This window comes from Lepisma saccharinum, chromosome 7 (genome assembly GCF_977018435.1).
Source record: "Lepisma saccharinum chromosome 7, izLepSacc3.1, whole genome shotgun sequence".
Lineage (NCBI taxonomy): Eukaryota > Metazoa > Arthropoda > Insecta > Zygentoma > Lepismatidae > Lepisma > Lepisma saccharinum.
Genome location: NC_139235.1, coordinates 60,322,294 through 60,335,256, shown reverse-complemented (window position 1 = coordinate 60,335,256; position 12,963 = coordinate 60,322,294). Strand labels below are relative to the sequence as shown.

At 41.8% G+C, this 12,963-nt stretch overlaps 1 protein-coding gene across 1 annotated transcript in view; it reads left to right on the top strand.

Moving 5' to 3' along the window:
* The window catches only part of LOC145989867 (chaoptin), an 838,754-nt gene extending 827,050 nt beyond the window's left edge, over positions 1-11,704 (top strand). Inside the window, exon 7 of the mRNA XM_083125332.1 lies at positions 10,625-11,704. Within this exon, the coding sequence (XP_082981458.1) occupies positions 10,625-10,965 (341 nt within the window). The 3' untranslated portion in view covers positions 10,966-11,704. The remainder of the gene's footprint in view (positions 1-10,624) is intronic.
* The last annotated feature ends 1,259 nt before the right edge of the window (positions 11,705-12,963 follow it).

Sequence of the window (12,963 nt, the reverse complement as noted above, 5' to 3'; positions counted from 1 at the left end):
GAAGTTAAAATCGTAAAATAGTAGGTCGTATATTGAAAAAATATATTCTGAATTCAGCCATAGAGGTGGTGTGATCAGCACCAAGCTGGGACAACCCTACAGCTTCTTATGCAAACGTCAGCGGAAAATTCCTGTCTTTTTTTCACACATTTACTATTTTCATTGACTGAAATTTTTTGTATGCGGCGGCACGTATGGCCATTTTGTACCCCTTATTTGAAACCCTTACCTCAAAATTACTGGGTGTTCCATGCACAACGCAACCCGGAGTTGGGGATAGTACAAGTTATGAACAGGAAGTGGTACACATATAATCCTTAAACCTAATTGAAACCTTGTTCATGCATATATTTTTAAACCGGGGAACAATGATTTGATTTCATTAGTGTCGACGCAGTGTTACCAGATGTAACGATGCATCACGAATGGAACACGACTGGCCTTTCCTCTGTTTCTTTCCAAGTGTAGGGAAATGTAATCTCATCGCATGATTGCCAGGTGGATGCAAGTAACACTATTTTCATGAAAATTTCCAAGTTTATTTTTTTTATTGTTTTCAGTAATTGCATGATGCATACAGTTTCGAAACACACATTTTGTGTCACTGAAACACCAGTAGTGTTGCCAATGCACAATCTTAATTTCTGAAAACAACGATTTTCCTAGTTTCTCCTTAAAGACGCCTCATCCGATTGGCTATCGGTAGAAATGAACATATCTTTTTTCACTGCCATAGATGCGGAGCTAATCCACCTAACCAAACTGAAAATTTCCGACGGCATGTTCGTACATGTGTGTCATGTGCCATTTTTCATGCTTTGTAAAACATATCATTTACACTTCCCGTTACATCTGGCAACACTGCCTGGATACTAATAAAATCCAACCATTGTTTCCCGGTTTACAAATATATGCATGAACAAGGCTTCAATTTGGTATAAGGATTATATGTGTACCACTTCCGGTTCAAAAGTTGTACTATCCCCAACTCCGGGTTGCGTTGTTAATGGAACATCCTTTATAAGAGGGTATAAACAGTCATTGAGAAGGGTTTAAAATGCAAGTTGTAAAGTTACCTGCATAGGACAAACACAACACATTAAAAAAGGTAAGGATAGTCTAAAAACTACCTTAGAAACAGTGGGAAAGACCTACACTTCTCAAAAAGCTAAATCACTGGCATCGTCTCCCAACATAGATGACAAATCGTTATGAAGGTCAAGGTTACTAGAACCGGTACAGAAGAACGTGTCGAACACTTAAAACAACGTTGCAAGTACGGCACAACGGAGGGTCCAGCCCTTGCAGCAAATGACGATGTGTGAGACGACTGTGTCCGATTCGAAGACGCGTTAAGATGACTTCTTCTCGGCGGGAGGGACGGGACGAGGAGAACGTCATGCACCAGTGGTGGGCTTGATAGTGCGAAGTTTAATTCCCCATACCTCACCCCACTCTGCCTGGAAGGGAATAACGAAATACATTCTTAATAAACTAATAACAACCGTAAGTCTCTTCCTTCTTCGGTCGGTTAATATTTACGCGGTTCAGTGCATAGTATAGTCGCGAATGAGGAAATTCCCCAACTCTATGGGTTAATTCAATACATGGCGAAGCTTTCCTAGTTATGTTTTTACATATAGGTAAAAAAAGATAGAGGCAATACAGGTTCATATCTTACTGTAAACTCTTGATCCAGTGTTGATTAGCATATTGTAACTCAATGTTAAAACTGCGTTGGGATCGAACTAAGAACCTTGAAACTTCGAGTGGGTGATGTAGTTATTCATCATTCATCTTTCAGATGGTTATCACTCGCTTGGCCTAAATGTGATATATGCGACAGGTTACATACAAAGGAATGGCAAAAGAATTCACATGTGCAATAATTGGATTTCTGTACTCTCCATGACTGAACCGATATGGATATTGGTAAGAAGAGGATAATACTTGCCTTACAAATAGATGAAGGTTATTCCCACACTTGTCCTCTCAATTATCACTTGTCTGACATTCCTGTCAGAATTCAATCTGTTCAGGCACCATTGTCCAATAATCGCTTCCCACTTCCCTTCTCGCTCTCTCTCTCTCACACACACAATCGCAGCCTTACTCTCTCTCGTATCCTCCCCAACTGATCTCGCTCCCTCACGATTCCAATGCTCATTCCCTAGCCGTCTCTCAAGTCACTCACCTAACGTTTGCCTAATTGCTTATTCCGCATTCCTTTGCTCTGCTTTCTGCTATGATAAGAATAACAAAATACTTGTAACTTCTTACCCAATACCTTGGGTACGATACGATAAGAATAGAGTGGACTTTAAAATTAAACCTTTGAATGTGTACTGAGAGAATAACAACTACTTTCTTTCGCGAGGGGAAAAACACAAACCAAATGCGAAAGAAGCTCCCTGATTTTCCTTTCTCCTCCAAAAGAACCACTTGTTACATGTCCGCGGTTGATGGAGTTGTGTTGTTCATCCCCTTCCTGCTGCTGGAGGCTTTACAGCAAGACGAGGCGCCTCCGCATCTAAACTTCTCCCTGCGCGAGGGAGAGAAATGGAATTTGCTCGCTTTTAAAAGCGCAGACCCCGTCAGAATGAAGTATTTCCTTGGCATAACAGGTCGACTCCATTGTCATGAATCAAAAGAAATTCCTCCGGCAAGGCCATTGGAAATCCGCTAAGCTTGCCCCCCTTCCCATCCCTCCCCTCTGGATCCCCCGTTTTATCGAATGAGGAGCAGAGCATGCAAGGAGAACATTTATGTGTTCCTCTTAACACTGCTCCACTTATTGGATGCTGCTGCTTTCCTTGGTTCTCTCAGCCGTTCGCCTTTCTTGTTCCTTTGTTTCTCTCTTTTTTTGGCGCCATTCGAAAACCTTCCTTTGTTCCTGCTTCCCGCTCTTTTGTAGAGGATAAAAATTGCTCCATAAATGAAGAGATTTACGACCGAGATAAAAAGTACGGTGGAAAGAAATGGCGCATTTTTCGAAGGATGTTTTAAACTGGAAAGAAGTGATGTGTTCGCCAACCTTAAAAATATTGTTTGGCTAAGAGAACAAAAGTTTGAAGTTCTCTGAATGAACCAACAATATTGAAGGTGCTTGTGTAAAGTTTGAGCCACAACAGTCTAGTCTATAGGGTACCTGACTATCACACGGGAAACCCGGGTTCGATTCGCAGAGTGGATGATTTGAGGTGGACATTTTTTAGACCTTGCCACTGCGTAAAGGCTCTCTGACGTTCGCCCAGCCTTGAATGAACGCCTCGTAGTAAAGGCGTCTGGAGAGCGGTGCTGTTCACATCACCTCAGAAAATTGCCGAGATCGTGAGCACGGGGAACATTATGTTGCCTTGTAAGTGTATGTTCATTAATTTAATCATATCAACACTCATCCTCATCTTCCCGATTAGCCGAAAGTGGCAGAAATGCAAAATAAAATAAACCAAATCAATCAATCCAACAATGTACAAAGAGCACCTCAACACAAGCTCGGAAGATTGGTTTGCTTTATTTTACTTCGCCCTTTGTGCCCTTTTTCGCTAATTTGCGAAGATGGGGATGAGTGACGATATGATGAAATTGATGAATGGACACTCACAAACATCCACGCCCAGGCCAGGATTCGAACCCGTTATCCCTGACGCCGTAGCGCGATGTGCTAACCACTCCGCCACGGGGGCTGGCGACGAAAGATTGATTTTTTGTCGCAGAGTCATTCAGAACTACTTCTACCTTCTACATAAATTCAGATGGTTTGATGTTTATTTCGCGTCGCCAGTTTTGCCTAGTCCGGACTATGAAGATGATGAAGTGACACTCTAAAAGATCACTCACATCCAGGTCAGGATTCGAGCCAGGAACTCGTGGCCTCGTAGCGCGCTGAGATAACCACTCCGCCACGGAAATTCAGAATCGATCAGTACCTCAGAAAAGAAGAAACTTATGGATACAAAATATGGATGTTTTTACTGTTTACAGCAACAGCAATCGGGAATTTGAGGAAACGACGTCATATTCGTGGCCGATCGAAGCTACCAAAGACCCAGTGTGTCTTGCATTTCACTCACGGTACGATGTAACGTGTAACATTTCACCCGTTATCTTCGCTATCAGCCAAGCTTTTAACATGAGTTCAGTTTAGTCGTATCGGCCGCCTTTTATGCTTGCGTGAGCGGATACGTATTTCATATCTGAATTTTTTTGTCTTGCCAAGTCGAGTACGGAAGCTCGTATTTCAATTTCCGCACAAGAGTCGAACGGTAGAGGCGGGTGAGCTCGGAATACACTTAACGATCACTTATCTGCACTTTTGTTTAGATTGGACCAAAATGGACGCTGCACGCGACTTGACTCAAGAAATTGAGGTCCGCTATTCAATGAAGCAAGGACTCGTCAAAGGGTGAGAGGCAATTTCGAGTTCAGGCACGAACACTTGACAGTGGTTCGCAGATGGGGAAACAAATTGTGAGCAAGTTCTAAGTCGGTAAGTCACGAATGTCCAAGGACGCGGATGGCAATCTCTGCGACATTAACGTGTGAAGTATGTCTATTGTCACGCCCCTCTTGTGTGACAATTACGTAATAGATTGCGCGTATCTTCAATGGAAGACACGCGCTTCTCTCCTTGGATGAATGAAGAGCATTGCAAAAACTTGAAGATATTGTGCACGACATCTGCTTACGGTCGCACTTTTCAGACGTGATGAATGAAAAACGTTCTGCTTAGGTGGGAGATAAACCAACCATTTACAGGGTGACGTGTTGTCAGCACGACGAACCCCCAGTCGTTGTTGTAGCTTTCCATGACTTTCCAATAGAATGCGTCTATAGTTTAACATAGCAACAATGAAGCAATTGGGGAAGGGGATACGGGGTTCCTTTGGTTCCTCCTTCCAGCGCTGGGAATTAGTTATAATCGGAAATCATTGCATGAAATTGGACATTCGATGTCCGAATCATTCGTTCAATAGAAACAAGACGTTTTACGTCCTACGCAGTATTTGTGTGGAGTTTTACACTTTGGAACTCCACTGATGCCAATATCATATGAGTATCCCAGATAGCTTAGAGGTAACACAGCGCCCTGTAATGAAAGAATCCCAGGTTAATTTCTCGGAAAAGGAACATTGGACGGTTGTTTGAGTCACAGTTTAACCGCAAGTGCAGTCTTGATAAACTAATTGAGTATACAATGGACTTACACTATATTTGCTTGTCACTCTCGTAAGGTACCGTTTGTAAGATCGTATACAGGAACCCAATTATGAACGATCGACCCGGCGTGATGGACTCGTCACATTTTAGACAGACACTTTGGATGAATGTCCAGAATGCCTCCCCGAAAATTAAAACCGGTCAAGGATGTTCTCCCCAACGACCAGCTATTTGCCCTGAACGGCCAGAAAAACACACGCCCTGCAACCGCTACCGCAAAGTAGTCTTCTGGCGAGCCATCTTTATTGCAACTCTACTCTGCCGACCGTTCAAACATACGTGCAAGAGATTCGCACTATTTTCGGTTGGGAAATATCTCTCCAGTCCCGCACTGTGCCCATACTCGCGTCATGCTTTGTACTCCGGATGCGGGACACACGCAGTTTCGAGTCTCCTAGGAGAAGCGTAACAACTTTTCTTTCTTCAGGAATTTCGGCCTGTATATGTGACCTTTGGCCACCCACCGTTGTGAGGAAATTGGGGAGCTACGAATGAGTGGCGTAACCCGGTCACGGAAACATACAAAAAACGACTGGTGGTTCGTCGTGCTGACCACACGTCACCCCGTAACTGGTCGGATGATCTCCCACCTCGGCAGGTGGGGAGTGGGGTCGGCAGTCCTCAGGGGCTGTTGTGGTAAGGTATATTTCCCCCTCCATCTGAGCTGTTGGAACACTGTATGAAGAGGTCTCCATGATCTCCAATGTGTCTCTAATGTGATTCGAAAAAATGACATCCAGTAAGTTAGACGACTCGCGTTTAGAACACTGCTTCATGAAATCCCAGTATCTCAAGGTGTGTAGCAAGATTAAAACGTCATAATGCTTACAAACCTTGCCTGAGTGACAGCAGTACCAACCATACCGGTGTCTGGTGGGAGGAGTCCTAAATATCTCACGGAAGGAATTCCATTCATCTTGCCCTGTTTCCTCTTTACCGAATCAATCCACTATTACGGAGTAAACTATAGCGGAGTTGGCTTATTTGCTTCCCGACCGCAGAGGAGAGGTCATTGTGGAAGGAATTGTCGGAGAGTCTCTTGTCTAAAGAGCGGGGCAGAGGAGAGAAATTGGATGTGACACTTGGAGGCGACGACGCGTGACATTTAACAGCTCAGTTTGTGTCGTCACCGACTCACGCCGCAACAAAGGAACTTTTGCGCGAGTTCCCGAGATGCCAGCGATGCCTCTCTCCACTTTTATCCTGGAGCCAAGCAGACAGTAACGTCCCCTTTCCTATTTACGAAGGGAGAATCTCCTCTTGGGTTTTCCTCTTTTACTATTTGCCTTCTCGCGTCCGTTCACAAGCAAACAAATACCCCTCCCCTCTCTCCCTGCAGAAACAGTGTTGCAGATTTTTCTCTGGGCCCCTTAGTACAGTCACATTGCTACAGCGAAAGGAAGACGAATACTGTCGGTGCTTGAGAATATTAGAAGAAATGCAATGACCACAAATATAGAAAGAAACTAGAGATGATAAAAAAAGAAATATTCTATAGAGGCCAAAACTTAACTCTTAATTGATTAATTGAATTGAAAATTTTGGGTGCGTAAGCAATTAGGCAGCTGTCACATTATACGGGGTCCAGCCCCTTACCATGTTCTCTCTCTCTCCATTCACTCTCTCTCTCTCTCTCTCTCATTTTATTATTTCTCTATTCCTCTCTCCTTTAACTCTCTCTCTCTCTCCTTTTACTCTCTCTCTCTCCTTTACTCTCTCTCTCTCTCTCCTTTTACTATCTCTCTCTATTCCTGTCTCTCCTTTAACTCTCTTTCTCTCCCTTCACTCTCTCTCTCTCATTTCACTCTCTCTTCCATTTCACTATCTCTCCCCCTTCATTCTCTCTCTCATTTCTCTCTCTCTCATTTCATTCTCTCTCCCCTTCACCCTCTCCTTTCACTCTCCCTCTCTCTCTCCCTTCACTATCCCTCTCTCATTACACTCTCTGGGTTATACTGGCATTAGGTCCCCCCGCCCTCCGAGATATCTGGAAAATGTTCTAATGATTCGAATGGTGAAAATGTTATTACAAAGAATATTGTTTTATGCTATTAATAGGACATCAGTTATGTCAATTAACTGGCAAGGCCAAGAAAATTACGAGATAACTTTTTCGCAAGTGTCATTAGAATCATGTTGACTCCCGTAACTAGGGGTGTACAGAACGGAAAAATTTTGGTCGGGATGGGGAAAAATTAATAATTCTGACGATCGGGACTGAAAAAATTCAGGTCGAAAAATTTCAGGGCGGAAAATTTTCGAAATTTCCCGATGCGGTTTAAATCTCGAATTGTACACACGATTTCCTCTTCAAGTGATTATTTTTTGCACTTCGGGAATAAAGAAGTGTTATTTTAAAGAAATTTCATATATTTATAGTGCAGAAAATATCGAGAATTATCCTCATTTAAATAAAATCCTTCTGAATTACGAAACGTCAAGATCCAACCTCGATAATTCACATCCCGTCTTTTTCAATTACTTTCTTTTACAGTAATTACTTCTTTCGGCTTGCAAAAACATAGGCCTTCCCGTGAGCGACCACTGCTTTTTCCTTTGCATATACAGCCATCTTCGACGAACTTCATATGCCACTCTCAAATTTACTTATGACGAGGCTGCTGTTTGTTGAACCTACGACGGAATTCACGTTGCACTTGCAAAATGGATTCACGCTTCGCAAATTGTAGCACACAAAACGACGAAACCAATTGTCCTGCAACAAATCTTTGAACCTTAATCTATCCAATGATGTGCGGATTATGTTTTTGTCGTGCATTGTTTGTTGGAAATAACGTTTTAAAATCTGTTCCATCTTTTTGACTAACCCTGTATATACTCAACAAAGATGTCGCCAATTCATAGCAGTATTCATCAGCCAAAACTAGCCATAAAAGCAACGCTTACGGGGAACTGATATTTCCTGGCCTAGGTTCTTCTACTTACTATACTTATCGAAATTCTATGATAGTTCCTAACATTGCGAAATAAAGTTTAACTTAATTCTTAAGCTTTTACTGAAGTTGCTTCCTATTCAGTATTCGTCGCTCATGATTTACGAGAGTTACACCACCATATACTAAGAAATGGAAGTGCTGTGAATCCGTTTATGAGAACTGATGTGCAGGTATGACCGATAGAATTCACCTGAAATTTGTTCCTTCACACATAATAGTGTGTTATTGTTGAAATGCTGACGGCAACAAAAGAAGATGGATCATTCTCCGAAAGGCAATCCACCCTCAAGGTAATCGAATGTCCATGATGTTACCTGTAAACGCACGTCATTCTGTTCGTGCAACAAAATTGCCATTGATCGGAGAAAATTGTGGATTTATGCCACAAGCTTTATTCTGTAGTAAGGCTTAACAGTTCGTCACTTCTGGCCGGTTTCAATACCGAATTAAACAAGAATTTGTATCGGTGTTCTTTTATCTTTTTCTGCACATCCTTATCGTTGCAATTAAGCTAGTTAATTAACTATAGGGTTCCCAAACTTTTTTTGTTTCACGACACCCTTAGTGTTTCAAAATTCTTCCGCGGCACCCAAGTTAGAATGTAGGCCTATCTAACACTTGCAACGCTCTGTTAGTGTGGTAAAGTTGCTTGCCTTAAGTTATATAAAAAAGCATATTTCAAATTCAGAAAAATTTATATTTAAAAAGTACTAAATTAGCACATATTTGGAACAATCATACAACTGATTGAATATATTGGCCCCTGTAAGCCAGCCACGGCGCCCTCACACTTTGGGAACCACTACACATAATAAATCTTCAAATAATTGCCACTAACCCCACATATTCTGAAACAAAAACTTGTAGATAAATTACTGCTTTGTATGTAGTTCAGTTTGAATACGGTTTTTGGTTTTAATTCCACTTGATGAACAGAAAGGCTGATTCCGAATTGGTATTACATGAGGAATCACTATATACAAAATAATTATTTTCAAAGGGTCAAGGGTTCGATACCCGCTGGAGGAACATTGTTCTTCGGAAACTACTTTAAACTGAAAGCCGAGTTCCGATTAGCCTTTCTGTGTATAAATTGGACTTAAAGGAACTTAATTCAAACTCAAATACATACAAAGTGGCACACATCTTTAAACTTTTCACAGTCCGCAACTAATGGTTATTTTATCACTGAATTTATCTTTACGTCCTCCTTACAATGACCCTAATCCGGCTACATTAAATAATCTGGATATACCCAGAGATAAATTATTTTACACGCCAGACATAATGGAACAATATACAGGGTTAGTCAAAGAGATGGACAAGATTTCAAAATGTTATTTCAAACAAACAATAAACGACAGAAATATAATCCGCTCATCATTGGATAGATGAAGGTTCAAAGTGCTTGTATTATAGTGCTCGTTCACTAGCAATGACGTTAGATGTGCTACAATTTGCGAAGTGTGAATCCATTGTGCAAGCGTATCGCACTACCTTCAGTTACCAGAAGACTGTAAAGACTGGCTCGCCTCCTTGGGTAAAATACTTGGTATGGAATTTGCTTTCCTGGGGTTCGTAAGCTCGATCCTATTTACACACTAATAGTAAATAATGGTAAGCCTCCATGGCCTAAGCTGCGAGAGCTGAAAACACAACCTTAAAAGAACTTTAAAGGACTCGCACACTCGAATGCGTTTACATCGTCAGATATGAAAGTTTCTTACCCGTCTCAGTGATAGACGTGAATCTCCTCGGTTCTCCGGATATAATCCCCAATTCCTGCTTCACCAACGACTCACCATTGAATACCCCTTTCACTATTTTTCCACATCACCATCCCCAGTTGTTCAGGTGCGATCCTTCTTACTCGCACATTTCCTGGTTATGCCCCTCAGTAAATCCAACTCAGATATAACTGACATAAGCATTCGATTAATATTTCCTGTCTGGGAGTAATAACAGTTTTTATATTACTAAATTTCCTATTCCTGATTGTCAATGATTATCCTTCCTTTCTTTTTATACATAATTATCATCTCTTTACGCAAGTGCAAACGCAAAATTCGAACGCTCTCGGATACGCTCGACATTTTCATCGGACGTCCGTGGGCGACCACTGCTTTTCCCTTTGCATATGCAACCATCTTCGACGAATTTCTTATGCCACTAGTAAATTTACTTGTCACGAAGCAACTGTTTGTTGAACCCATGGCGGATTTAACGTTTCACTTGCACAATGGACTCACTCTTCGCAAATGTCATTGTTAGTGCACGAACACTACAATAAAACAAAGCTTCCAGCCTTAATCTATCAAAGGATGTGGGGATTATGTTTCTGCCGTTTATTGTTTGTTTGAAATAACATTGTGAAATCTGCTCGTTCTTTTTTACTAACCCTGTGTATTAAATTGTTCCCTAACTAATCATCCTGTCTTCCGTTCCAGGTGGTTTGGCTCTGCAAGGCAACCCGTGGACCTGCGACTGCAACCTGGTGTGGCTCGGCCAGTGGCTCAGGCGATGGCTCAGGGAGACCCTCGAGATCCACACGGTCGTCCTGGAAGGAGCGCAGCAGATCCAGAACCTTGCTCGCCAGGCCACGTGCACGGACCCCAAGACCGGGCAGCAGATGCCGATGCTGGATTTGTACCCAGAGGATCTCAGCTGCCACGTGAGGGCGCTCAGCAAGGGCTCCCCTCACTCTGCAGTCTCTAGGACTTCCCTTCAGATGGCGGTGGTGGTCGGTGCGGCCTTCGTGGCGGTCGTGTTCGGACAACGCGGTGGATGATGGGCGTTTTTGGTAACGTGGAAAATTCCTCACGGTATATTTTTTGTATCTTGGTGGTGATAGTCTCGAGATCCCAGCGCAGTAATTACGGTGTGCAGTTCTCTAACCACTACAGGGTCCCGCACGGCTCACTAAAAGTGTAAGTATCACTGATGGGATCGACGGAAGTTGAAGACAAGGGATATATTCGATCTTACTAACGGATATTAACAAGGCCTGTCTGCAGGCTGAAGAGATGGTAATCTCACGTGGACCGTACATTGAGCTCGGGATTGAGCACCAATATGCCAAACTAACAAATACCAACTCTAACAAGCCATCCAACTAACTCATTCTACCTGCAATACCCGTATGGACTTACGACAACTAAATCAAGTAGCGACGTATTCGTTACGTGTTTGTTGAGGAAACTAACGCATGCAGGACATGGCCATCTGTGTGCATCGACAGCTAGGATTGGCAATACTTGAAGGCTGCCCCAGAAAGAAGTTTACAAGCGAGGAGGCGGTCATTACAACGTCATTCTCTTTCCCTGAAGGGGAAGTTAATCGTCAATTAAGAAGAGTATTGAAGCATTATTCCATTGCCCACATTGGTGCTTAAAGCAAAACTCGACCATACTTTCTTTCAGTAATGATAATCTTACAATTGTAATTGTCGAAAGTACCAGGTGGTTATAATTAAAGTGACGGTGTTCAGAGTGGTACAGCACGGGCTGTAATGAGAGTAGCAGTCTGAAACTTCGTAGATATGCTAATGAAGCAATGCGCTCGCGAATTATGCAAAAAAAAAAAAAAAAAAATTGTTCCAATTCTCACCACCAAGGTAAAAAATGGCGCTGTAAGCAGTCAAAACGTGGAACTCTGACGTCAAAGTCGGTGACATTGCCTAACCATTGTGTGAGCTCCCTGGTTGTTGTTGGTGACGCTTGTTGCTTTTTCCTTTAGTAATGTTCATGTAATTCGAATAGTGAAATTGTAGCGATATTTTATTACAAAGAGTATTGTTTTCTGCGATTTATAGTGTTTTTCCTGTAACTATACCAAGTTTTGACTGCTTACAGCGCCATTTTTTACCCTGGTGGCGAGAATTGAAACTTTTTTTTGCATATTTCGCGAGCGCATTGCTTCATTAGCATATCTACGAAGTTTCAGACTGCTACTCTCATTACAGCCCGTGCTGTACCACTCTGAACACCGTCACTTTAATTATAACCACCTGGTATATAGTAATGATTTATTGAGTGTGTTTTGTTACATGAATCAGTCATATTCAAAGTTTCTAACAAGTGTTTAAGTTATATAATATTTTTAGAATACTGTCATCTCTATCTTTATCATCGCATTCATTGGCGGGTAGAGGCACTATCCACACATATAGTCACGGACAGTTCTGGGTTGTAATTATTCTATTGAACGATAATGGGGTTATTACAATCCAGAAGCGTCCGTGACTGTACAAGGAACATTTTTTCAAGAAAAGTCACTAAATTCTTAACATTACAAATCACAATTTAAAATCACAGTCCCTCGTGTATATTTAAAAATAATTAGGTCAATAACCACTTCTTTATGTTGATAATAATATCAACGAGAAGTGGGGGAATTCAATCCGTACTGAAGGTGAGGAAACCAATGTAAGACTAATTTAGAGTACTCCATACCCATGGTATATATGTTTTTATGGATGTAGTTCTCAAAAGCATTGAAATTGAACTGACAACATATACTTGTATACAATAATAATTTATTCAATGGGCACGTTTTACAATTGAAATCCAAATAATATATTGTATGGTGTCTGTGAATCGCGAGTGACAGCACTGTGATGGGGAGAGTGCTATAGAATCTGTTATTGGCTTTCGAAAAGCATTGCTTAGTGATCCCGTGTAAGGAGCAAACGTAAGGCGAATTGGCCAAGAATATTTTCCTCTTCCATATTTGATTTAATATTTTTGTGGGATTCAAATATTAGCCAGAGAAACGAATGTCAAAGAGA